A 23,590-nucleotide genomic window follows, 5' to 3' on the forward strand; every position below is an offset into this window, starting at 1 on the left:
ATCTCTTGAAAATGCCATTTCTCTACACACATACAAACTAAAGTTCAACCTAGAACTTAGTGACTTTAATGTTGAGTCAAAGTTTGAAAGAATTCTAATTCACATATAAGCTAAAAGGATATTCTGCAAATAATTCTAAAAGTTACATGTACTCTGAGTCCATCTGCTTTTTTTTTAAAAAAAGATTTATTTATTTATTTTATGTATATGGGTACACTGTTGCTGTCTTCAGACACACCAGAGGAGGGCATCTGATTCCATTACAGATGGTTGTGAGCCACCATGTGGTTGCTGGGAATTGAGCTCAGGACCCCTGGACGAGCAGTTGGTGCTCTTAACTGCTGAGCCACCTCTCCAGCCCCCTCCATCTGCTTTTTAAACTGTGAAAGTACAGGTTGAATCTGATTTCTCTGTCTATAACACAGACCAATGGTTAGTAAGGATGCAAAAAATGTCTGCATTTCCTATGATAAGCAGCAATCATGATAGAGAGATGCAAAGGTTAACTGAGTCTTTAGTTACTTCAGCTTATTCTCCCTTATAAATGATTAGAAATGTTGACTAGAGTGGAAAGTAAACATATTTTCCATGAGTGTATACATTTTGATGATCAGATAAATTAAGATTTCATTATTAAAAATAAAAGGTTTATTTGTAAATCTTAATAACTTTACTATTTATCTTTATACTCAGGGACTGTACAAATATAGATGTTACCAGCTTCTCTGACATTGAAAGGTTCACTCACTAATGCAAAAGATGGCTCTTCTTCCCACTTTAAACTGCTTTCTACCATAAAGAAATCTCACTGTACTTGCATGGAGGCTCTGGAGCATTTGACAGAGAGGTGTTTGGGACAATAGAAAAGAATCATTACATTTTTTTCTCTTTGCAATTACAGAACTGAAGATAAGAATGATAGTTCTAATATTACAAGGAAAGCCTAAACATTGGAAAAAGAAGAGAATGTGACAAAATGCTTCAAAATACATGCTTGAGGTGGATGGAGATAACATGTATGTTCATGTGTGGCAGGTTCTAGACAAAACCTCCAGTCTTTAATCTTCAGATTCATACCTGGAAATAAAATTAAGAGCAAGATGTCATGATCCTTTTTGTTCTTGCTATTGCTGTAAATGAAATCCTTCCAGTAGCGATCCCCATTGTAGCAGAAGTTAGTTATACTCAAGGCTAGTGCTATGATGGTGACTTGGGGTCTACATCAGATCACCTAAGATGTCTTCAGATTCTAGGCCTGCATTTAGAATTTAGACCCTTGATATCTTAGTACAATTACAACAATCCTAAGATCAACATGAACAGCTGACATGACTATAAGTTAAGGGTTAACAAACCTCCTCCCAAGACAAATCTAATCTTGAATTCACTTTACAGATGTCTTCCTGAGAACAAATGCAAAATGTCAGCTTCAGCTGGGTCTCTATGCAAAGCCACCAATGACAAAATGACCCCAACTAGCAAAGGACATCAGTGCCAGAACACTAGAGCGTTGCCTTGCTAGCTGCTGTTCTTGTGCCTTTGCTTTCAACTGAGTACAGTGTGGTGAGGGAAAAGGTCTAGCTGAGCCTAAAAGCAACCCTGTGGACTAAACAATGGGCCAACTCAGGGCCTGACTCATTAGTTCCAGCAGGCAAGTGGGGAGAGGAACTCCAAGTCAGGATCAGCTAGCTTACTTTGCCAGTCTTTTCCGTAGGTCTTTGATTTGATCATTCTTTTTGGTAAGAATCTCTTTCATGTTTCGATAAGCTGCTGTTTGTTGAAATTTCTTCTCTAATTCCTGTTTTATGAAAAATGTCATCAGCCCATTACTAAGAAACATTAAGGAAAGAATAACAAATGTGATAAAAATGCATGTTGTTTGCTAATTTTCTAATTTCCTTAAAAACATACTTGTATAATATTATAACCACCTGAGCTTTAAAAATACTTCAAAGGAGAAGCTAATAAAATAGTACTATTTTCCAAGGTAACACCATGTTAGCAAGTAACTTAATCACACTGTGCCATAGATATGGAAACCTGTTCAACATACAAACTAACTTTTAAGTAAAATATATACAATATTTTCTAAATCCCCAAGTTTTAAATCCCAAGGAGGAGGATTTTCGAGTGTGAATTTATATAAACAACATTCATGCAGAGAATTGGAATTATAGGCAGTTGTGAGACATCTGATGTGAGTACTGAAAGCCAAATACAAATCCTCTACAAGAGTCTTAACCACTAAGCATCTTTCTAGCCCTTAATTTGAGGATTTTTGGTTCCTAGGACTGTAGCTAGCAGAACATTTGCCTAATATGTAGGAGCCATGAATTCCATACCCAGTACCCAATCCTTTTTCAAAAAGAATTATAATTGAAAAAATAAATTTACTTATTTACTTTATGCTTATGAATGTTTTACATAGTATGTACTTATGTATGTATGCCATTTGAATGCCTGATGGCCATCAAGGTCAGAAGAGGGCACTGGATCCCCTGAAACTGGAGTTATAGATGGTTAAGAGCCACCATCTCTCCAGTCCTGCATCCATATTCTTAAATATGTAATTCCTAAAGTGAAGAATTTACTATTTCCCATATAAAGCATTTTTAAAAAAGGTTTTGAAATTTTACAACAAAAAAAGCCATCCAGGTCTCTCTCAGGCTATAGAAGAACCAGCAGACAGACAGCAAGGCAAGGGTGGAGGGTGGAGGCAACATGCGGAGAAGGGAGGGAGCAGTTTGTTCATTATCACAAAGATGGAAGAAGGTAAGTGCCCAGAAATGATAGCTCTTCAGAACATACATTGGCTAAAATTCAGAATAAAATGAGCTGCCCCTGACACCGTGTAGAACTTATCTAGTCACATCTGTGCCTCTCTACTGTACGTATTAGATAACAACCATGAACAGGCAAAGCTCTTCCGTCTGTGTCTCCTGACCTTTTCAGCCATGCTCAGCTGCTCCTGTACTCTGAGGAGGTCATGTTTGGCTGCTGCTAGGTTCTCCTCCAAAGACTTTTGGTTTTCTGTCTTGTCATTAAGTGTCTTCTGAAATTCACTCCTAAGAGCTGCAACTGTGTTTTCCAAGTCATCCAAGTCTTGGGCCTTTATAAAATCCTATGAAAAACAAATACATGAGTATAATTTCCCTTGACATACTAAATACAGTGGTTTTAAAATAGTGACCCAACATCCAAGGAGAGAAGAGTAATGCTTGTGTGTACATAGCTTTTCTCAGCAGTCTGGGTGAGTGCCAGCCCCAGCAGGGTTGCCAGCAGGCTCAGCCCAGCCTCAGCCTTGGCGGATACAGAGCAGATACTCAACAGTCACTGTATTCCAAATATAGGAAATAGAATTTTTGAAATGCTAGAATTTCAGTCAAAAAGGAACGAGAGAAATGAGATCTCAATTTGACAGCTGTGTGTACCAGGGAAGGAATTGGCAAGTCATACGGAGAAGGGTGTTGGGGGCATAGTTTCTTGTAAGTCAAGCTGGCCCCAGACTTGCTTTGTAGCCAAAGATGATCTTAGACACCCATCCTCCTGCTTTCACCCTCCCCAGTGCTGAGACTACAGGCATGCACCAACATGTACCAACATGCCTGGTTTATGTGGTATTAGGGATCAAATTCAGGGCTTTGTGCTCACTAAGCAAGCATTTAGTTAACTGAACTATATCCTAGCCCCCTGACAAATCATTCTGAAAAGCCAAAAAACAAACAAACAAACCTTTCTTGTCCTCCATTTCAACCTCTCTAGACTATTGTATCCTGTAGCACCTGTTTGCAGGTACTTCCACCACACCTCCATCTCTTGGGTGCCTTTTGGTGTGGACCCCAGTTCCTCTAGCTCTTTCATGCTGCCTTTCTCAGCCTTTCCTCTCAGCCCATTTCCATTACTCTCAACCCACAGAAGCACTCTCTACTAGGGACTCCACTTGTCTAGGACCCAGAGTGGACAACAGCAACAAAGGATAGAACACCCACCCACAAAGACATGATCAGTCACCTCACAAAAACATACTTGAAACATCTTAATTCCAGATGCCTAAATCTCAGCACAAAAACACAAACATGAACAGCCAATACAATATGCCTCCTCCAGAAGCCAGTAACTTCATGGTAATAGGACCCAAGCAATGCAATCTAGCTAAAGCACAAGACAAGGACTTCAAAAAATAGCAATTATGAATATGTTTAGGACCTTAAAGAGGATAGAAACAAATGGCCTTATTGAAGACAGTGAAAATACAAATGGTTGAATGAAATAAGGAAAACATTTCAAGACATGAAAGTAGAAATAGAATCACTAAAGAAAATTTAAACTAAAAAAAAAATCTCAGATTACAAAAACATGGAAAAGAGAATTTCAGGTCTTTAAGACAATAGAAGAGATGAATAACTCAGTCAAAGAAAATATTAAATCTCAAAAAATGCATGCACAAAATATCCAGGAAATCTGGGACACTATGAAAAAAACCAAACCTGGAGCTGAAGGTATGTCTCAGCAATTAAAAGTACTGGGTGCACCCATATTGAACTCGAGTTGGAAGAGGTGAGTCTCAAAATGGAGGGTCATGATCCAAAGGAAGCAAAGTAGCTGAGGAAGCTGTTTATTGGTGGTCTGAGCTTTGAAACCACAGATGATAGCTTAAGAGAACATTTTGAGAAATAGGGCACACTAACAGACTGTGTGGAAATGAGAGATCCCCAAACAAAACGTTCCAGAGGCTTTGGGTTTGTGACCTACTCTTGTGTTGAAGAGGTGGATGCTGCAATGTGTGCTCATCCACACAAGGTTGATGGGTATGTGGTGGAACCAAAGAGAGCTGTTTCTAGAGAGGATTCTGTAAAGCCTGGTACCCATTTAATGGTGAAGAAAATTTTTGTTGGTGGTATTAAAGAGGATATGGAAGAATATAATCTGAGAGACTACGTTGAAAAGTATGGCAAGATTGAAACCATAGAAGTTATGGAAGACAGGCAGAGTGTGAAAAAGAGAGGATTTGCTTTTGTAACTTTTGATGATCATGACACAGTTGATAAAATTGTTGTTCAGAAATACCACACTATTAATGAGCATAATTGTGAAGTGAAAAGGGACCTTTGTAAACAAGAGATGCAGTCTGCTGGATCACAGAGAGGTCGTGGAGGTGGATCTGGCAACTTTATGGGTCGTGGAGGAAACTTTGGAGGTGGTGGAGGAAACTTCGGTCATGGAGGAAACTTTGGTGGAAGAGGAGGCTCTGATGGTGGAGGTAGTGGCAACAGAGGTAGTTATGGAGGCGGTGATGGTGGATATAATGGATTTGGAGGTGATGGTGGCAACTATCACCTCCAGGTGGTGGTGCTGGTTACAGTAGTAGAGGAGGTTATGGAGGTGGTGGGCCAGGATATGGAAACCAAGGTGATGGATATGGTGTTAGAGGAGGAGGATATGATGGTTACAATGAAGGAGGAAATTTTGGTGGAGGTAACTATGGTGGTGGTGGGGACTATAATGACTTTGGAAATTATAGTGGACAGCAACAATCAAATTATGGACCCATAAAGGGGGGCAGTTTTGGTGGAAGAAGCTCAGGCAATCCCTATGGTAGTAGCTATGGATCTGGAGGTGGAAGTGGTGGATATGGTAGCAGAAGGTTTTAAAATAAAACAGAAACGGCTACAGTCTTAGCAGGAGAGAGAGCGAGGAGTTGTCAGGAAAGCTGCAGGTACTTTGAGACAGTCGTCCCAAATGTATTAGAGGAACTCTAAAAATCTACCACAGAAGGAATGATGATCCATAGTCAGAAAAGTTACTGCAGCTTAAACAGGAACCCTTCTTGTTCAGGACTGTCATGGCCACAGTGTGCAAAAAGTGCAGCTATTGATTAATGCAATGTCGTGTCAATTAGATGTCCATTCCTGAGGCCTTTTATCTGTTGTAGCTTTGTCTTTTCCTTTTTCTTTTCATTACATCAGGTATATTGCCCTGTAAATTGTGGTAGTGGTACCAGGAATAAAAAATTAAGGAATTTTTAACTTTTCAAAAAAAAAGGTACTGGCTGCTCATCCAGAGATCCTAAGTTCAACTTCCAGCAACCACATAGTGGTTTACAACCATCTATAATAGGATCTGATGCCCTCTTCTGTCATGCAATCATACATGCAAAAATGCATAAAATATAAATGTATATAAATAAATACATCTTTAAAAAAAGCCCCACCAAATCTGCAATAATAGGGATAGAGGAGAAAGAAGAAACTCAGATCAAAGTCACAGAAACTATTTTTAACAAAATCATGGATGAAAAGTTTCTCAATCTAAAGAAGAAAGTGTCTATCAAGACACAAGAAGAGCCTGGCAGTGGTGGCTTATGCCTTTAATCCTAGTACTTGGGAGGCAGAGACAGGCAAATTTCTCAGTTCGAGGCCAGCCTGGTTTACAGAGTGAGTTCCAGGACAGCCAGGTCTATACAGAGAAACCCTGTCTCGAAACCGAAGACACAAGAAGCATACAGAACACAAAATATATAGGACCCCAAAAGAAATTTCCCATAACACATAATAATCAAAACACTAAATATACAGAACAAAGAAAGGATATTAAAATTTGCAAGGGAAAAAGACCAAGTCACATATAAAGGAAAGGCCATTGAAGTAACACCTGAATTTTTAATGGAGACTACAAACTCTGAGAGACCACAGATGCCAGCTCACACTACTATGCCCAGCAAAAACTATCAATCATCATTAGCATAGGAAAAACAAAACCTTCCACAATAAAACCAAATTTAAGCAATCTATCAATTCCATGCACTATAAAAAAAAACCCTTGAACCTGGAGAAGTTAACTACACTTGCAAAAGGGACATAAATAAATAACCCCAGAACAGTAAGTCAGAAAGGGGGAAAACCGTATCACAACAATAAAATCTTAGGAATCAATAAATACTGTTCATTAATAACTCAGTATTAATGGTCTTAATTTCCCAATAAAAAGACATAAACTAGCCAGGTAGTGATAGCCTGTGCCTTTAATCCCAGCACATGAGAGGCAGACGGAGGCAGATCTCTGTGAGCTTGAGGCTAGCTGGGTTTACAGAGCAATTTCCAAGATAGCCAGGGTTATACAGAAGAACCCTATTTAAAAAAAAAAAAAAAGACACAGAATAAATATCACGAGCTAGGCAGTCATGGCGCACGCCTTTAATCCCAGCACTTGGGAGGCCGAGGCAGGCAGATTTTTGAGTTCGAGGCCAACCTGGTCTACAGAGTGAGTTCCAGGACAGCCAAGGCTACACAGTGAAACCCTGTCTCGAAAAACAAAACAAAACAAAGAATAAACATCACTTCAGTATAAAGGACTAGAAAAAGGTACTCTAAGTAAATGGACCCAAGAAGCAACTATGTACAGCCATATGACAAAATAGACTTCAAACCAAAGTTACTCAGACATGACAGAGAAGGTTACTACATACTCATTAAAGGAAAAGCCCACTGTGGTGGTTTGAGCAGGTTTGGCCCCAGAGAGTCATGTGTTTGAATACTTGGCCATAGGGAATGGCATTATTAGGGGATGTAGTCTTATTAGAGGAAGTGTGTCACTGTGTAGGTGGGCTTTGGGGCCTCCTATGCTCAGGCTCTACAAAGTGTGGAAGACAGTCTCCTCCTGGTTGCCTACAGGAACAGTCTCAGCTGCCTTTGGAAAAAGAAGTAGAACTCGTGGCTCTTCCAGCACCAAGTCACCTGCAAGATGCCTTGCTTCCTATCATGAGGATAATGGATTAAACTTCTAAAACTGCAAGCCAGCCCCAATTAAATGTTTGCCTTTATAAGAGTTGCCTTGGTCATTGTGTCTCTTTATAATAATAAAACCCAAACACCCACCAAGAGGGTATTATAATTCTAAATATGCATCAAACACAAGGGCATTCAAGGTCATAAAAGAAACACAACTACAGCTAAATCCATATTAATTCTCACATTACAACAGTGGGTGGCTTCAATACCCCACTTAGCCCACTCTTGCCTATAGGTCATTCAGACAAAAAAAAAATGCTAGAGTTAAATAACACCTTAAATTAATGGCTCTAGTAGATATCTACAGAACATCCTACAGAAACACTAAAGAATATACTTTCTTCTTAGCAGCTTATGGAACTTTCTCCAAAATTGATCACATACAAGTCTCAACAGATATAAGAAAGCTGAAATAACACCCTGTATCCTATCTGACCACCATGGATAAAAGCTGGCTATCAACAACAGAATAGCAGGAAGTATGCAAATTCATGGGAACTGCACAATTCACTACTGAATGGCTCAAGACAGAAATCAAAAAAGGAAAATAACAACTTCAAAACTGAATGAAAATGAAAATATAACATACTTAAACCTATGGGACACAATGTAGGCGGTTCTATGGGCAATTCAGAATACCAAGTGCCTACCTCAAAAGAAAACTGAAGAGGCCTTATATTGAAACATTTGTAAGCTCTAAAATAAGAAGAAATAGCTAGTTAAAAAAAATGTAAGAAATGAACTCAGGGCTGAAGAGTAGAAACAAAACAATACAAAGAAACAATGAAGCACAGAGTTGGTTCCTAGAGAAAATCACCAAGATTGACAAATCTTTAGCCAATTTAACTAAAAGACAGAAATTTCAAATTAATAAAATTAGAGATGAAAAGAGTGACATTACAACTGACACCAAGGAAATTCTGAGAATCATAAGGATATACTTTAAAAATCAGTATTCCACCAAACTGAAAAACCTAAAATAAATGGATGAATTTCTTGATATACACATTCTACCAAAGTTAAATCAAAATCAAATAAGCAATTTAAACATGTCCATCACCCCTAGTAGAAATAGAAACAGTAATTAAAGTCTTCCAACCAAAATAGCCCAGGGTCAGATCGACTCAGTACATAAATCTACCCTACTTTCAAAGAAAAATTAATGCACTATTCCTCAAAATATTCTACAAAACAGAAACCAGGAAACATTATTTTTAGAAAGCTACCATTATCATGATTCTAAAACCAAACAAAGACCTAACAACAAAAAAGAAAATAATAGATGAAGATCCCTTATGAACATAAATATAAAAGTTCTCAATAAAATACTTGGAAACTGAATCCATAAACATATCAAAAGATTATCCACCATGACTACATTGGCTTTATCCCAGGGATGCAGGGATGATCCAACATTTGTAAATCAAGACACAAAACATATGACAATCTCATTAGATTAAGAAAGTCCTTTGACAAAATCCAATACCCCTTCATGATAAAAGTTCTAGAGAGACTAGGGATATAAGAGATATTATCTCAACATAAAGCATTTTACAGCAAGCCTGTAGCCTATAACAACTTGCATGGAGAGAAACTCAAAGCATTTCCATTACAATCAGGAACAAGACAAAGATGGCCATTCTCTCCATACCTCTTCAGTATAGAATTTGAAGTCTTAGCTAGAACAATAAGGCAACTGAGATCTAAGGGATACAAATAGAGAAGGAAGAAGTCAAATTACCTTTATTTGCAAATGATATGATTTTCTATATAAAAGATACTTAAAAACTCCACCAGGGTTGGGCTGTGGTGGCACACAGGAGACAAAGGTAAGCAGATCTCTTGAGTTTGAGGAGTTTGAGCCTGGTCCACAGAGCAAATTCCAGGGCAGCCAGGGCTACAAAGAGAAGCACTGTCTTAAAACCCCAACTCCCCCCCAAAAAACCAACTTTATCAAGAAAAATTTACAGTTAATAAACTTTTTTTTTTTTTGCAAAGTAGCAGGATAGACAATTAACAAAATCTAGCAACCTTCCTATAAACAAATGATAACCAGCCAAGAAAGCAATGAAGGGAATGGTACTTTTCACAAGTCTCAAAAAATAAACTATCTTATGATAGCTCTAATTCAGCAAGTGAAAGACTTATATCATAAAAACTTTAAAACATTGAATAAAAATATTGAATAACCAGATACCAGAAGATGGAAAGATCTTCAATACTCATGGATTGGCAGGACTAATAGTGTAAAAATGGCTATCCTACCAAAAACAATCTACAGATTCAATGCAATCCCCATGAAGATTCCATCACACACGTGTACACACGCATGCCTGCATGCATACACTAGGATAGCTAAAACACTCTTGAATGATAAAAGAACTTCTAGAGGTATCACTATCTCAGATTTTAACTTTAATTATAGAACTATAACAATAAAGATAGCACGGTATGGCAACAGACATACTGATCAATGGAATTAAATTGAAGACCCAAATATAAGTCTACATATCTATGAACACATGACTTTTGACAAAGAAGTCAAAAACATAGACTGAAGAAAAGACAGTATCAAATGTTGCTTGTCAAACTGGATAGTTGCATGCAGAAGAATGCAAATAGATCCATACTTACCAACCAATCTATACAAAACTCAACTCCAAATGGATCAAGGACCTCAATATAAGGCCAGATACATTAAGTCTGATAGAAGAGTAAGCAAGGAATAGGCTTGAACTCACTGTCACAGGAATAGACTTTCTGAGCAAAAACACTGATAGCACAGGCACTAAGACCAACAATTAACAAATGAGACCTCATGAAACTGAAAAGCTTCTGTATGGTAAAGGACCTATCATTTGTACAAAATAACAGGCTATAGAACAGGAAAAGACTTACCAATTATACACCAAAAAAGAATTAGTATTCTCATATGACATATAAAAAAGAAAATATCTAATAAAAAAATAATTTCCACAAGAAAAAAAAGAATTAGTATTCAAAATATTTAAAGAACTAAAAAAACAAACAAACAAACAAAAACCCTGATTAAGAAAACAACTAACCTGCTGGGCAGTGGTGGTGCACACCTTTAATCCCAGCACTTGGGAGGCAGAGACAGGCGGATTTCTGAGTTTGAGACCAGTCTGGTCTACAGAATGAGTACCAGGATAGCCAGGGCTACACAGAGAAACCCTGTCTCAAAAAAAACCAAATAGCAAACTTGAAGGAAAGCTCCAAATGGTTTTTAAATAAATTCATTACCCAGAAATGTTTATAACTGTGTAACTTTTGAGAAGTTATAAAGTTGTTCTGGAACATTCACCATATAAAAAGAAATACTTTTTCCCCTAGCCATGTAGCCATATAAGAAATATCATGTCAATAAGTATCTGCAGATAAAATAATGTCTGAGACTTGCTTCAAAAAGACACAGATAAAGGGAAGAAAGAAGGAGGAAAGAAAGTTGATTGGCTATGCCTGGTGACTGTAAAGCTGAGTAGTGGATTCCTTGGGGTTCATTATACCACTCTCTGTTTTTTTGCATGCTTGAATTTTTTTCATAAAGTTTAACAAAAATCGAATAATATCTGGGACAGCTCAATATGAGAGCACTGCCCTAGCATATATAAGCTCTGGGCACAATACCCATTCCATAAAAAGATAAAAAAAAATATGTTAGAAATGGAAAAAAAAACCATACAGAGGTAGATTTGGGGATATTTAGCAGACATTTACAATAACCATAGAAAAAACAATTCTGCACCGAATATTCATCTGAATCTCTTTGCTCATACAAAATCACAATACTGTGTCACACTCAGTGAGAGGACCACAGGAGAGACAATGATACACTAACAGACTCCCAGCAAGTAGAGCAATACTCAGCTATTATTCTCAGGTAGGCTTGCAGAACTGCTACTCTGGACTGTGACTGTTTCCTACAGCATACTAGATATAAATGAAGTTATAACAGATTGGAGGTCACTGTAACCAACAGTACACTGAATACAAATGAAGTCACAACCCATTATTCCTCTCACTGTCACTACAGCTAAGGAAAACTCAAGTAACATTCAGAATAATAAAACCCAAATGCAAATTTTTCCTCTACTTAATAATAAACTTAAGAACATCCTGCCTGCTATTAAGACCTGTAAGTAATGTAAGCTAGTCCTGCAAGCTGTGAATCTTCCCTGGAAAATGGACAAAGGATAGAGTTTCTGAGCCAATGTAAGACAGCAATAGCATTCAGCAGAGAGAATGACAAAGTAGATAGAATATGATGAACAGTGATTATGACCAAAGTTTCTAATTTTATTCTCTTTAGATGTGGAAAAATAGCTAAATTGTTTTACCTGTTGATTTCCTTGATCAAGATGTAAATCTTGAAGTACTCTTTCCAATTTTGACTTCTCATCCAGAGCATTTACAGCCTATAATCAAATGTAAACACAATACACTCAACTTATACTCTCTAGGCTAATTCCTCAATAACTGTTTTGAAAGATTCCTCAGTTACCTGTATTTCAATGGTCTTCAGCCTTGACTTTAGTTTCTCATTCTCTTGTTGAAGTCTTAGAATTTCCTTTGTGAATAAATCCAAATTTTATTGTTATTTTAAAGATGTATTTATTTTTATGTATATGAATGTTTTGCCTGCATGTATGTGTGTATATGCATATATATGTGTATATATATGTGTATGTGTGTGTGTATGTATGTATATATATATATATATATATATATATATATATATATATAAAATGTATGTGCCAGTGAACACCTGATGAGCATCAAATACCCTCATGAACTGGAGTTACAGCTGGCTGTGAACTGAGCCTGGGTTTTCCACAAGAGTTGCAAGTGCTCTTAACCACTGAGTCCTCTTTCCAGCCCCCAAATTTTATTATTTTAACCAAAATGTGTTTAACACAAAATGATCACTATTTATTTCACTTAAAAAATAATCAAAATTATGCAGTGGCTCAAAAATCCAAATGCCTTGGTTAGGAGTAAAATCCTACTTTTACAAAGCCTACCTGAACCCCATAGCTGTCAGTTAAGTTTAGCTCTAAGACTTACAGGTGCTCTTCTCTTAGAAACACCCTTTTTCCTTCTGCTCTGTTTTCAGCCATTCTCCTTGCTTGCCATCTCTCACCTAGCTTTCTGATCCTGCAACTTGGGCCTGTTCTTGGCCACAGTGTTGCCACTAACCCAGTGTTCAAGCTCCCGAATGGCTGAGCTGAGGCCAAGCCCCTTTGTTTGCCCTTAAGCAGTTTTAATATGAGATGAACTCACCTGACCAGTCTGATTGTGCATTTTACTCCCATACACACTGCACTCTGTTGTTCTAAGTCACATCAACCTTCTGTCTGCCTCTGGCCAGGAGCTATTCTGCTCTTCTACCTAACAGGCCCTTTAACTTAACCTGTCTTCATCTTTAAGACCCAGCTTAGAGGCTACCTCATTCAAGCACCTGTTCTTATCTCCTCACATCCACACAGAGCTCTATCTTCTTTATAATACTATACCCACAGGGCCCTTTAGTTCTCTTATCTCTGCTTGTTTCCAATGAAATAATAAGTTTTGAGAGTGTACTAGGTACTGCACTGCTTTTTATCTATAACAACATTGGCATGTGTACTGCCAAGAATATGGAAGTTGGGAAAATATTTATTTTTATGCTGATAATTTCTATAAGTATTAAAAATAACCTATACATTATTGTGGATTACACATTTCAAATGCACACCAGAAAACACGGTTCAAAATTCCATGCCCTGTACTGTGAAATTCCATGTACTTTACTATGAAAAGATCTACAGATCTACACTTCAGATTCTACAAAGTAAGCATGCCCTCTTCTGGTCACTGGGTTCCATCAGTAAAACTGTGACAAACTATTTCTCTTACCCTAGCATTTTTCAGGAATAGGGGAGGAAAGAGGTAGAACCAAGATTTTCCCATTTCTCAAAATGATGAGAATATTACCTTGTTTAGAAGCTCTGTTGTTCCACCTTCATTAATTGGAACAAGTTTAGGCTTTGTGATATCTATGATGGGCTGCAACAAAATGAAGAAACCAATCTAAAATTATCACAGAGTAAAGCAGGAATCATTGTGAAATATTAGCACTTCCTAAATGGAAGACATAATCTATGAACACACCCACTAGGACTTCAGCTCTACAGTTGTAATGATTCTTATGTTCATTCTGTTATGTCCAGTGCCTATGTGCCCTATGAAGTTCAATATATGACAGAGATAAAAATGAAACCAACTTCCCTGTACCCCTTTATTAATAGAGATGGAAAAGAGGGAAACAAGGAGCTCACAGTCAGACTTGATAAAAATCTCTAGCCTATAGGACTGGCATTTTCATCTGTGGTAGCTGAAAATGATTTCTGCATGAACTTCATACCATGAATCTGTAATGGCTGAGAAATTACAAGTGAATAATAACCTAGCACAAATATTTGGGCATTTTAGTAGCATGTTTTAAAAGTAATAATCCATGCCCTCTGACCCAAAATTTCTTAGTCAGAAATATGGTCCAAAAGAGTTATTAGAAAATGTTTTCTGTGTGTTTATACATGGACTCATCTCAGCAGTGTTTAGCTATCTGATGGGGGACTGGATATGGTTTATGGTATATATAGTAAGTGACATCACAGCACATAATTGTCCAGAAAGTCTACTATGATGTCTTGGGTACCTTCTGCCTTGGGTAACCTGTCTGTGTTACACAGCTAAGAAGCAGAGTCAGGATATAACATCAGGTCTGATCACCATAAAGTAGGTGCTCTGTCAGCTAAATGAAGAGTTTACAAGGACAGAGATTGAGAGAGAGAGAGAGAGAGAGAGAGAGAGAGACAGACAGACAGACAGACAGACAGACAGACAGACAGAGAGAACAGACAGAAAGTTTTTTAGTTACTTCTGAAACTTTTAATCTTTTGTCTGCAAGTATGAGTGGCAATTTAAGTTCTACTCCCAACTTGAATGTTTTTCCTTTGAATGTCTTTCAGCTCCACTAGTTATGAGGATTTCAGGTATCAGCTATTGGGAAATACGGGAAGCTGAGGAAATGCCTCAACAGATAAAGCACTAACCACACAAATGTGAGGTTTACATTTGGAGTCTCAGTACTCACACACAAATCAGGTAGATGTGGTGACCTACCTGTAATCTCTGGGCTCAACAGGCAGAGACATGGGATTCCTAGTGACAGCTGATGAGCTATCCTAGATGAATTGGTGCCCTTTGAGTTTAAGTCTCTGCCTCAGTAAATAAAATGGAAAGTGACCAAAGAAGAAGACACTCAGCATCAATCTGGCCTCCATTTGCAAGCACACACATGTGCATAGGCCACTGTACACATGTGCACCCACACATATGCAAACAGACATATACACATATGCATAACCACACATGTAAAAATAAATACAGACTTAGAGATACTAAAAACTACCTTTTTATTTGAAGATACAAATTCTGCCTTTTCAAATTCAGCAACTTGTTCTAATAATTCTCTGAAAAATAAAAGCAAATTTAAGAGAATATTCACTGAGAATAGACTTCTAGCACACAAAAGAATAAAAAAAAATTCAAGAACCAACCTATCACATGCTAGTAAGATGAGCATAAGAGGGTACAAAACTGATATTTAATTCAAATGGTTGAGAATCTCATACCCCTGTAAACCAATTTGAATCATCTATGGCTCTTGGTACTTTACACTTGAAATGTATATATGTGTCGTGAGACATAAACAGCAATGCCAATATGTATATGAGTGACATTTGTGTTTCTCTCTATTTCTGAGGCACAGCATGATTTCTTTATTATATAACATTAACTGTCACCTAAGAAAGAGTCTGATTTGTAATAGAGTTTTCTTGGATATGAATTAGTCCACAGTATTTACTGAGAGAGAATACTAGCATATCCCATGAAAGCCAGTGGTGTGAGCAAGCCCCCAATGATCTACCAAGATAGATACATGGACTATACTCCTGCATACAGACCACTCTTCTATTTTCTTCAAGCATCAGCACTTTTCTCACCAGTCACGTACTGAGAAACTGACAGCTACAGAAGCCAAACAAACTTCCTTCCTTGAAGACTGTACTTAGCATTGCTCATCATTTTCCACTTGAGGAGAGACTGTTTAGAGAACAATTTCCAGGGCGTAGCAGTGAGTTCTTCTTGACTTCTGCCATGTTTTTGTTTTTGTTTTTGAGACAAGGTCTTACTGTATAGCCCAAGCAGTCTCAAGAATTGAAATTAAAGGTGTTAACCATGATGCCCCACTGGCATGTTATTTCTTAGAACCAGCGTCAACTTCATTGATCTTACTAGAGATTTTGAATTTATGAGCTTTTCAATATTGTAAGATTTTTAAGCCTTTTATAGTTTACATTTCCTAAGGTAAGTGTATGGTTTCAAATGTAGTTATCTAAAAACAAATTTGCAATGCTATTAGGCTGAATAGATGGAAATGATTCGCTAGTATATCTTAACTGTTCTAACCTTTACATCTTAGCAGATCTATATATCAAGACCACTGTAATATTAATCATGCCCTAAAGATGCTCTAAGGAATAATTACTTAGACTGAAAAGCAGTTTCATTTAGTTGTAACTAGTAGTAGAAACAGTATCTTTGAGTGCTCCTCAAGGAAGGAGTCATCTAATGACGGTACCTCTCTGCTACCCTACCCACAGTGTCTCACACCCTAGCCCAGCAAAGTACTAGCAAAGTAATTTGCTAACTTTTAAGACCAGAGTTGGGTCTCTGTATCTCAACTGCAGGTACAAATTTTACCTGTTTTCAAGTTCAGAGATGTCTGTCTGTAGCTTTAGATACCACTTCTCAGCTTGTGAGAACAGCTGCCGTAGGAGCAGGACATTGGTGTAAGCTGTATTGATGAGCTCGGACTCTACCTCACTGTGTACCACAGCCTGCAGCCCATTTAGGACTTCTGAAACCTCATCCATGGTGAAAGTCTCCTCCACCAGCCTGAAAACAGTATGACACCGTTGGCTAGTAAATCACAGGAGCAACTTATTGAACTATAACTGAAAAGAAACCTACATCATGACATTTAAAAAATTAAAGATTACAAAAAAAACTCTCTGGGAGAGATTAAAATGATTAGATTGTGGATAATTGTTCAAATGTATTCATTTTAAAATATAACTACATATTGAAAAATATCCCCTAAACCTTCACCTATTCTTTTTAAACTTTTCAATATTATTATTTTACTTTATACTCCTTTAAGTTAGTCTTATCATATTTAGTAACTTAAAAAGTCACACAGAACATATAACTTCTCCACCTTCTGTTACTTCTCTAACATTTTAATAATCATACGTATATCTTAAATATTAGTATGCCTATGAGACAAACACTGCAGTTATATATTAACTTTCTTACCAGTCTAGAGAGACACACACACAAAAATTAACAGTTTAAAGTACCACTATAACATCACTGAAATGAATGTATCTAATCAATGGCAGCATTTAAAACTACTCTTACTGGAGCTACTTAGGTTAGAAAGGAATTTCAGGGGATGGGCCATCATCTTCAATCCCCTAACTGTACACAGGGCTTGGAGGGTGGAAAAGATTTGCCTGTGGTTCCACTGTGGGTTACTAAGTCCAGCAAATTTCAGCAACATGACCAACAGTTGGAGTCCTTAACAAATCCTGTGCACATCTCCTATTCTCAATGGCAGTGTTACAGTAACAGAGCTTTGTTTCTTACAGATTTGCCCCTCTAAAAGTCTCTCACCCTCAGAGCCTTAGTCTCTCCTTTTCTTCTTTCTTTCTTCCAAACAAACACAATCAAGCACCTTGGCACAACCATACTCAAGTCAACAGAAAATACTTTTAGCACAGTTACATCTCACTAAGTAGTTTTTAACATATAAATCTTTAACATTGTCAAACTAGAAAAATTTAATCATTCTTAAAAATACAATACTTTAATTTTAGATTTAATTTTAATTTTAATATTAAAATGTTAATGTTTTCTATATTCTTTAATAGACTATACCATATTTTTGCCAGTTGCATTGCTTTCATCCACTGGGTTTAATAAACCAGATTAGGTTAATCGGCTGGACAGATACTAGTACAAGGTTGATGACCTCCACAACAGCTAGAGACATCCTCAAGACCTTTGCTACTTACATGTGACTTGATTTTTAACTACTTTCCATTGTTAGTTCAACAAAATTTACCAACTTTTGTTTCAAGTCAACTAACAATGTTGGTACTACCAAGTATATGTTTTATGCTATTTCTCCCTCTCCAAATTGTTTTACATGAATAGTATAAGTTCATAACTGCCATGTCATATGGCTTTACTTTTTAAAGAAATCATTTAAAAAATTAAAGTTATGGAACTTTATAGAATTAAGCCCATCACAATTTTTATCTGAAACTTTTTAGTATGTAATGGTTATCATGTGCATCCCTGACAACAGACTATTGCTATCACCCACAACTATTTCTCAATTTCACAAATCCACGGAACTTAGTGGAGTTTTTCTCAGTGACCACTGTATTAGCATCCCTATGCTAGCTACAAGAAAGAATCCATATTTTGCTCTGATTTCCTCATCAGAATTTAATTTATCCACTTAGGATCCTTTCTTTCTTGAGAAACTTTCACATGACCAGGTACACAGGTATATAAAGTAAGTATATAGATGAGACAGTTACTAATTAAAAAATCATAAAAATTTCTCTTAAAGCAATCCAGGTGTGGTAGTATACACCTTTAATCCTAGTACTTGGGGAGGCAGGCAGATCTCTGTGAGTTTGAGGCTAGCCTGGTCTACAGAGTTCCAAGACAGTCAAGGCTATTACACAGAGAACCCTGTTTTGAAAAATTGAAGAAAAAAATGTTTAAAACCACTTCTCTGATATACATGTAACTTGCCATTTACTAAAGCTGAAAGCTAGTTTTTCATATAACGAGATGAATGTGCTTATTTTTATAGCAATAATTAAATCTTGGTTGAGTATTTGATAATGCAGGATACAACACCTTTACTATTTTTCAGAGTTGATTGCTATTTTGATTTTACAACTATCAATACTAAGAAAACTTCCTTGCACAAATACATAGTACAAAATTGCAAAAAAAAAAAAGTCACTTTATGATTTTTTAATGAAATTCAACTTAGCACTTCAAATAGCAATTTTTAAAATCAAAGACTCAACACAATAGATTCCAGAGGTATACTAATGATATTTACCTGCTGAGCAATGATGGTAAGAAAATATTAGGTCTTAGTCATAATTAAAACATTACATCTCTATAAGAGCAGAATACTTACATATACAGTAAAAGCACTGCAATTCGAAGCATACAACAGTCTAAGCCAAAGACTTGCAGGCAGCTTGTATTGGTGTTGGGTGGCATAATGGCCTGGGCAGTGCAAACTGTCCCTGCAGTGTATTCAGAAGTCACGTGGCAAAACTGGGAAATGTTGGCAGAACACTTCAGAGCCATTTTGCATTTAATTATGAAATAATTTTTAGTGACTGCATCTTAAGAAACTAATGCTAAATTTTTAAGGAGTTCACATTCATTCATGACTGAATATATGACATTATATGACACACAGTTTTAAGAAGTTAGGCCTTAAAGTCTCTTGATACCTGCTGTCCTTGAGGTCTTGAAAGCAGGAATCTACTGTTTTAAGTCTCAAGCCTCTTTTTGAACGAGCAAAACGCATGTAATTAATGACCTCATTTTGATGGTGCTCATTTAGGCCCAACTCTGCCTGAAAAAGAGAGAACTAGTTAGTCCAGAGGCTATGACAAAAGAACAGACAATGAAAATAAACAAGGTATTTTGTCAGGCCCAGTGTACTGGTACCTGCTTTTAATCTCAGCACTTGGAAAGCAGAGGCAGGCAGATCTCTATGCCTTTGACACCAGCCTGATCTACATAGTGAGCTTCAGAACAGCCAGGGCTACCCAGAGAGGAAGTCTGAAACAATAACAATAAGCAACAATGATGTTGATGATGATGATGCTGTGTTGAAGTAACTGATGTATATCAGGTTGCCTTCTTGTCCTCTTATCAACTCAGGTTACAGTCACATGCCTACTTCTCAGGAAAACAAGGAATCCAAAGAGGTGTGAGGTATTTTTCAGACTAAAGAAATGGGGTATACCTTATACCTCTGTCATCTCTAATGTCTCTGAAAGTAGGCAGAGTACGTAACTAGGATGAGACATGCCATTTTTATGCCCCAGGGCTGGAAGAACAGAAGATGAATGAGACCTCTACCTTCACCTCATGGAGCAGCACTGTATTAGTCAGGGTTTCTATTCCTGCACAAACATCATGACCAAGAAGCAAACTGGGGAGGAAACGGTTTATTCAGCTTACTTCCATATTGCTGTTTATCACCAAGGAAGTCAGGACTGGAACTCAAGCAGGTCAGGAAGCAGGAGCTGACGCAGAAGCCATGGAGGGATGTTCCTTACTGGCTGGCTTCTCCTGGCTTGCTCAGCCTGTTCTCTTATAGAGCCCAAGACCACCAGCCCAGGGATGGCACCACCCACAAGGGGCCCTACCCCCTTGATCACTAATTGAGAAAATGCCCCACAGCTGGATCTCATGGAGGCACTTCCCCAACTGAAGCTCCCCTCTCTGTGATAACTCCAGCCTGTGTCAAGTTGACACACAAAACAAGCCAGTACAAGCACTAACCTACTCACTAATCTAAGTAAGATGGCTACTGTGTAAGAGGAAACAAATGCCTGCATTCCTTAATACACTGATTTTCACATCTCTACAGAAACTTAACCTTACCAAATACAACCTTTAAAAGTATATCTGGCTTGAAAATAGACACTAGTGTTTTTTTTTGTTGTTTTTGATACATACATATATATATATATATGTATATATATATATATATATATATATATATATATATATATATATATATATATATATATATATATATATATATACCAGAGCTGTTTTAAAATAGAGAAGCTGCACAGGTAAGGAGAGCTCTCAGGCCTGAGCAGAGAAGTTTCTCTGTGCAATGGATGGATGGTGGTTAACACACAACTCACAGCTGTTAGGTACAGAGAATAAGTGGGCTTAGCCACAACCAGGATATTCACACACAAACACACACACACACACCGCCCCTGGAAGGCTCAGAAACTATCTCTTAGGGAGCAAAAGACTCAGAGACAGATCAGTGAGGAACAGATCAAAACCATGTCGTCTTGCCAGGCAGTTGTTGCACAAGTCTTTAGTTCCAGCACTCAGGAGGCACAGGCATAGGCAGGTGGATCTGAGTTCAAGGCTAGGCTGGTCTACAGAGAGAGTTCCAAGGCAGACATGGCTATACAGAGAAACACTGTCTGGAAACAGCAACAACAAAAAGTGTCTTCTAGATATGACAGAACTGCTGGCCTAGGGACTCACAACTGTGGTCATCTGTACAAAGTCAGGCCAATCAACAATCCAGCATAGAGACAGGGAGGGATTTATGAGACCCCACTTCTAGCTGAGGAGTTACCAACAGCTGATGGTTTATGAAGGGTAGAGAGACAGTGTCTTTTAAGAGTATGACCCAAGGAAGGTGATGGTCCCACATCCATGAGTATGTGCGCAACATAAATTGAACTAGGTAGGCTTAAAAAAAAAAAACAGGGCAGGAAGTAAAAGATAATTCTAGAAGAAGCTAGGGGGAGGATTTAAAATACATTGTATGAATATATACAATCTTTAAAGGATAAAAATATTTTTTGAAAAGAAGAGTGGGCTTATTGCTTAAAATGTTTATTTTTTGTGCATTGTTTGACAAATCATTGTATCAACCCTTGTATTCAACTTACTAATGAATAATCTACATCCAGTTTCCAAGTGTTATCAAACTGACATAATAGAATAAGAACACAAAAAAGTACTAACTTTGCGACGCCACTAGCATCATTTTTTTTTTTCCGTTTTTGACATCAGGAGAAGCAGAACCAGTTCTAAGCTCAGGATTGTTTAAGGAATGGTCTGCTTTGTTTAGAGGTATACAAAGTGACCCTAGGAATTGATTGCTGGGATATGTCAGCAACCCATTTGAGCTTCACTTTCAATAACTTCACCCCCTCTCCTTCAACTTCATTTCTGTGCCTTTATCTATGTATAGCTATTTAAATTAACTGTATGATGAAAGGTTGGATGAGCTGGTGTTTTCTTTTCAGTTTTATCTGTCTCAGGAGGGTAAGACTGAACTCTAATACCCAAATGGTCTTCAGAAGTACAAACAAAGAAAATACCACATTTTAATCAGCTGTAAAATAAGGTGCTTCAGAAAGTTAGATTCAATCAGGTTCACACCAAAAGTTGGAACCAGCCGGTAATTCTTCACACTGGCAAATGTGTGCCGCTGTGACGGCCAGGGCTCCCCAGACCACAGTTAAGGATGAGGTGACAAGGCCGGAGAAAAGCAAGGACGCTGTCACTGCGGCTCGGCCGATGTGATTCCAGCCTCCCTCCCCAGCGGGGCCCGGCCAGCGAGGCCCCACTCGTCCTCTGCACCCTGGCTGGGCCCTCTCCCAACCAGGATACTTACCATGGTGGTGGCGGGATCAGACAGGAAATAGAGAGGCCGGCACCCAGGGCCTGAGGAAAGTAGGTTGTTTAGAAGCCGCGGGTTGCCAATGGGAACGGAGACACGTGAGCCCTCCGCTATACACTAGCATTGGCTCTTAGTGTCACGTGACAGAAAGTGCTGCGTAACTGGCTAATTTCTGCAGGTACATTGGCTTTGAGATACGGAAGTCCCACCTTTTCTTGCCAGGCTAACCTGGGGCAGTGCCTGCCGTTGCCAATGGCAACAGAGAAATTTGCCGGGTTGGGGGGCACCTGAGGTGCCAGCGTGTTTGCCTACAATCAGGACGGAAGTTGGGCTTTGGCACCAGGATCCAGAGCATGATTCCAGACCTCGGCCGCCTCTGAGAATAACAGACTGCGTGAATTAGACTAACGAGCTAGTGTTGGCAATGATGCACGCCCTTCCTCCATCTGCATTATTTTATAACGCTTGGCAGAAGAGACTAACTTTACCTTCTTAAAAAAAAATGTGCAAAAACAGAGGTCTATATAGAGCAGTTAATTAGAGAGACAAACGCTAGATTCGTCAGGAGACGGTTGTGGAATAACGTCCTGATCTTCCTGGCGGGTTTTCACTTATGAAGTCTTGAGTCATTAGAATCTTCAAGTTTAACCGTTGTTCCAAAGTGATAACTACCTCTATTTAAATCACTGTCCTCGGTCCGCCTTGGTTGGCCTTGCCTTTAACACCAGCACTTGTAAAGCAGGGGTAGAAGGATCTCTGTGAGTTCAAGGCCATCCAGGGCTACATAATGAAACCCTGTCTTAAAAAAGACTCTGTCCTATGAAAGACAAGTATAGGAAGAGGTTATCACAAATATTGGTGAGCATACAACCACTCCATAGAGCCCAGTGCCATATCTTATGAGGAGGCACTGAGTAAATCAACATCATGCAGAGGTGCCAGCCTTCTGAGCCTGGGAGACTTAAAGCAGGAGGGAACAAGCATTCAACGTTAGCTCTGAGTTATCAAAAGTTAATTTTGATGATGAATTTTGAGATTGTCTTTCACAGCCAATACAAAATAGAGTTTAAAGTGAATCACAATTGGGTGTTTTTAGATGCAGAAGAAGTTTAGAGACATGGTTCCAGAACTACTTATAGAGGAAGAGACTGAGAATCTACAGACTGGAGAG

The 23,590-nt window shown here is 38.1% G+C and overlaps 2 protein-coding genes and 1 pseudogene across 8 annotated transcripts in view; 2 read left to right on the forward strand and 1 right to left on the reverse strand.

Annotated features, from left to right (window-relative positions):
* The window catches only part of Ccr9 (C-C motif chemokine receptor 9), a 106,559-nt gene that overhangs the window by 19,990 nt on the left and 62,979 nt on the right, over window positions 1-23,590 (forward strand). The window contains exon 1 of one of the 7 annotated variants that reach the window (XM_031345767.1): window positions 22,456-22,597. The exons of 4 other annotated variants lie outside the window; for them this stretch is intronic. The gene's annotated coding sequence lies outside the window, so the exon portion shown is untranslated. Of the gene's footprint in view, window positions 1-22,455 lie in introns of those variants that run through there. 2 more of the 7 variants (XM_031345766.1, XM_031345769.1) reach the window with 2 other exon arrangements.
* Lztfl1 (leucine zipper transcription factor like 1) lies at window positions 581-23,009 on the reverse strand. Its single transcript, XM_031345773.1, has 10 exons — window positions 22,414-23,009; window positions 19,472-19,596; window positions 16,617-16,811; window positions 15,262-15,322; window positions 13,782-13,853; window positions 12,310-12,375; window positions 12,146-12,223; window positions 2,945-3,121; window positions 1,695-1,798; window positions 581-1,077 (listed from the first exon to the last, which is right to left on the reverse strand). The coding sequence occupies exons 1-10, from the start codon at window positions 22,414-22,416 to the stop codon at window positions 1,059-1,061; spliced, it is 900 nt and encodes a 299-aa protein (XP_031201633.1). The 5' UTR covers window positions 22,417-23,009; the 3' UTR covers window positions 581-1,058.
* On the forward strand, window positions 4,570-6,041 carry LOC116073737 (annotated as a pseudogene).

Source organism: Mastomys coucha, unplaced genomic scaffold, assembly GCF_008632895.1.
Source record: "Mastomys coucha isolate ucsf_1 unplaced genomic scaffold, UCSF_Mcou_1 pScaffold23, whole genome shotgun sequence".
NCBI classification, from domain to species: Eukaryota; Metazoa; Chordata; class Mammalia; order Rodentia; family Muridae; genus Mastomys; species Mastomys coucha.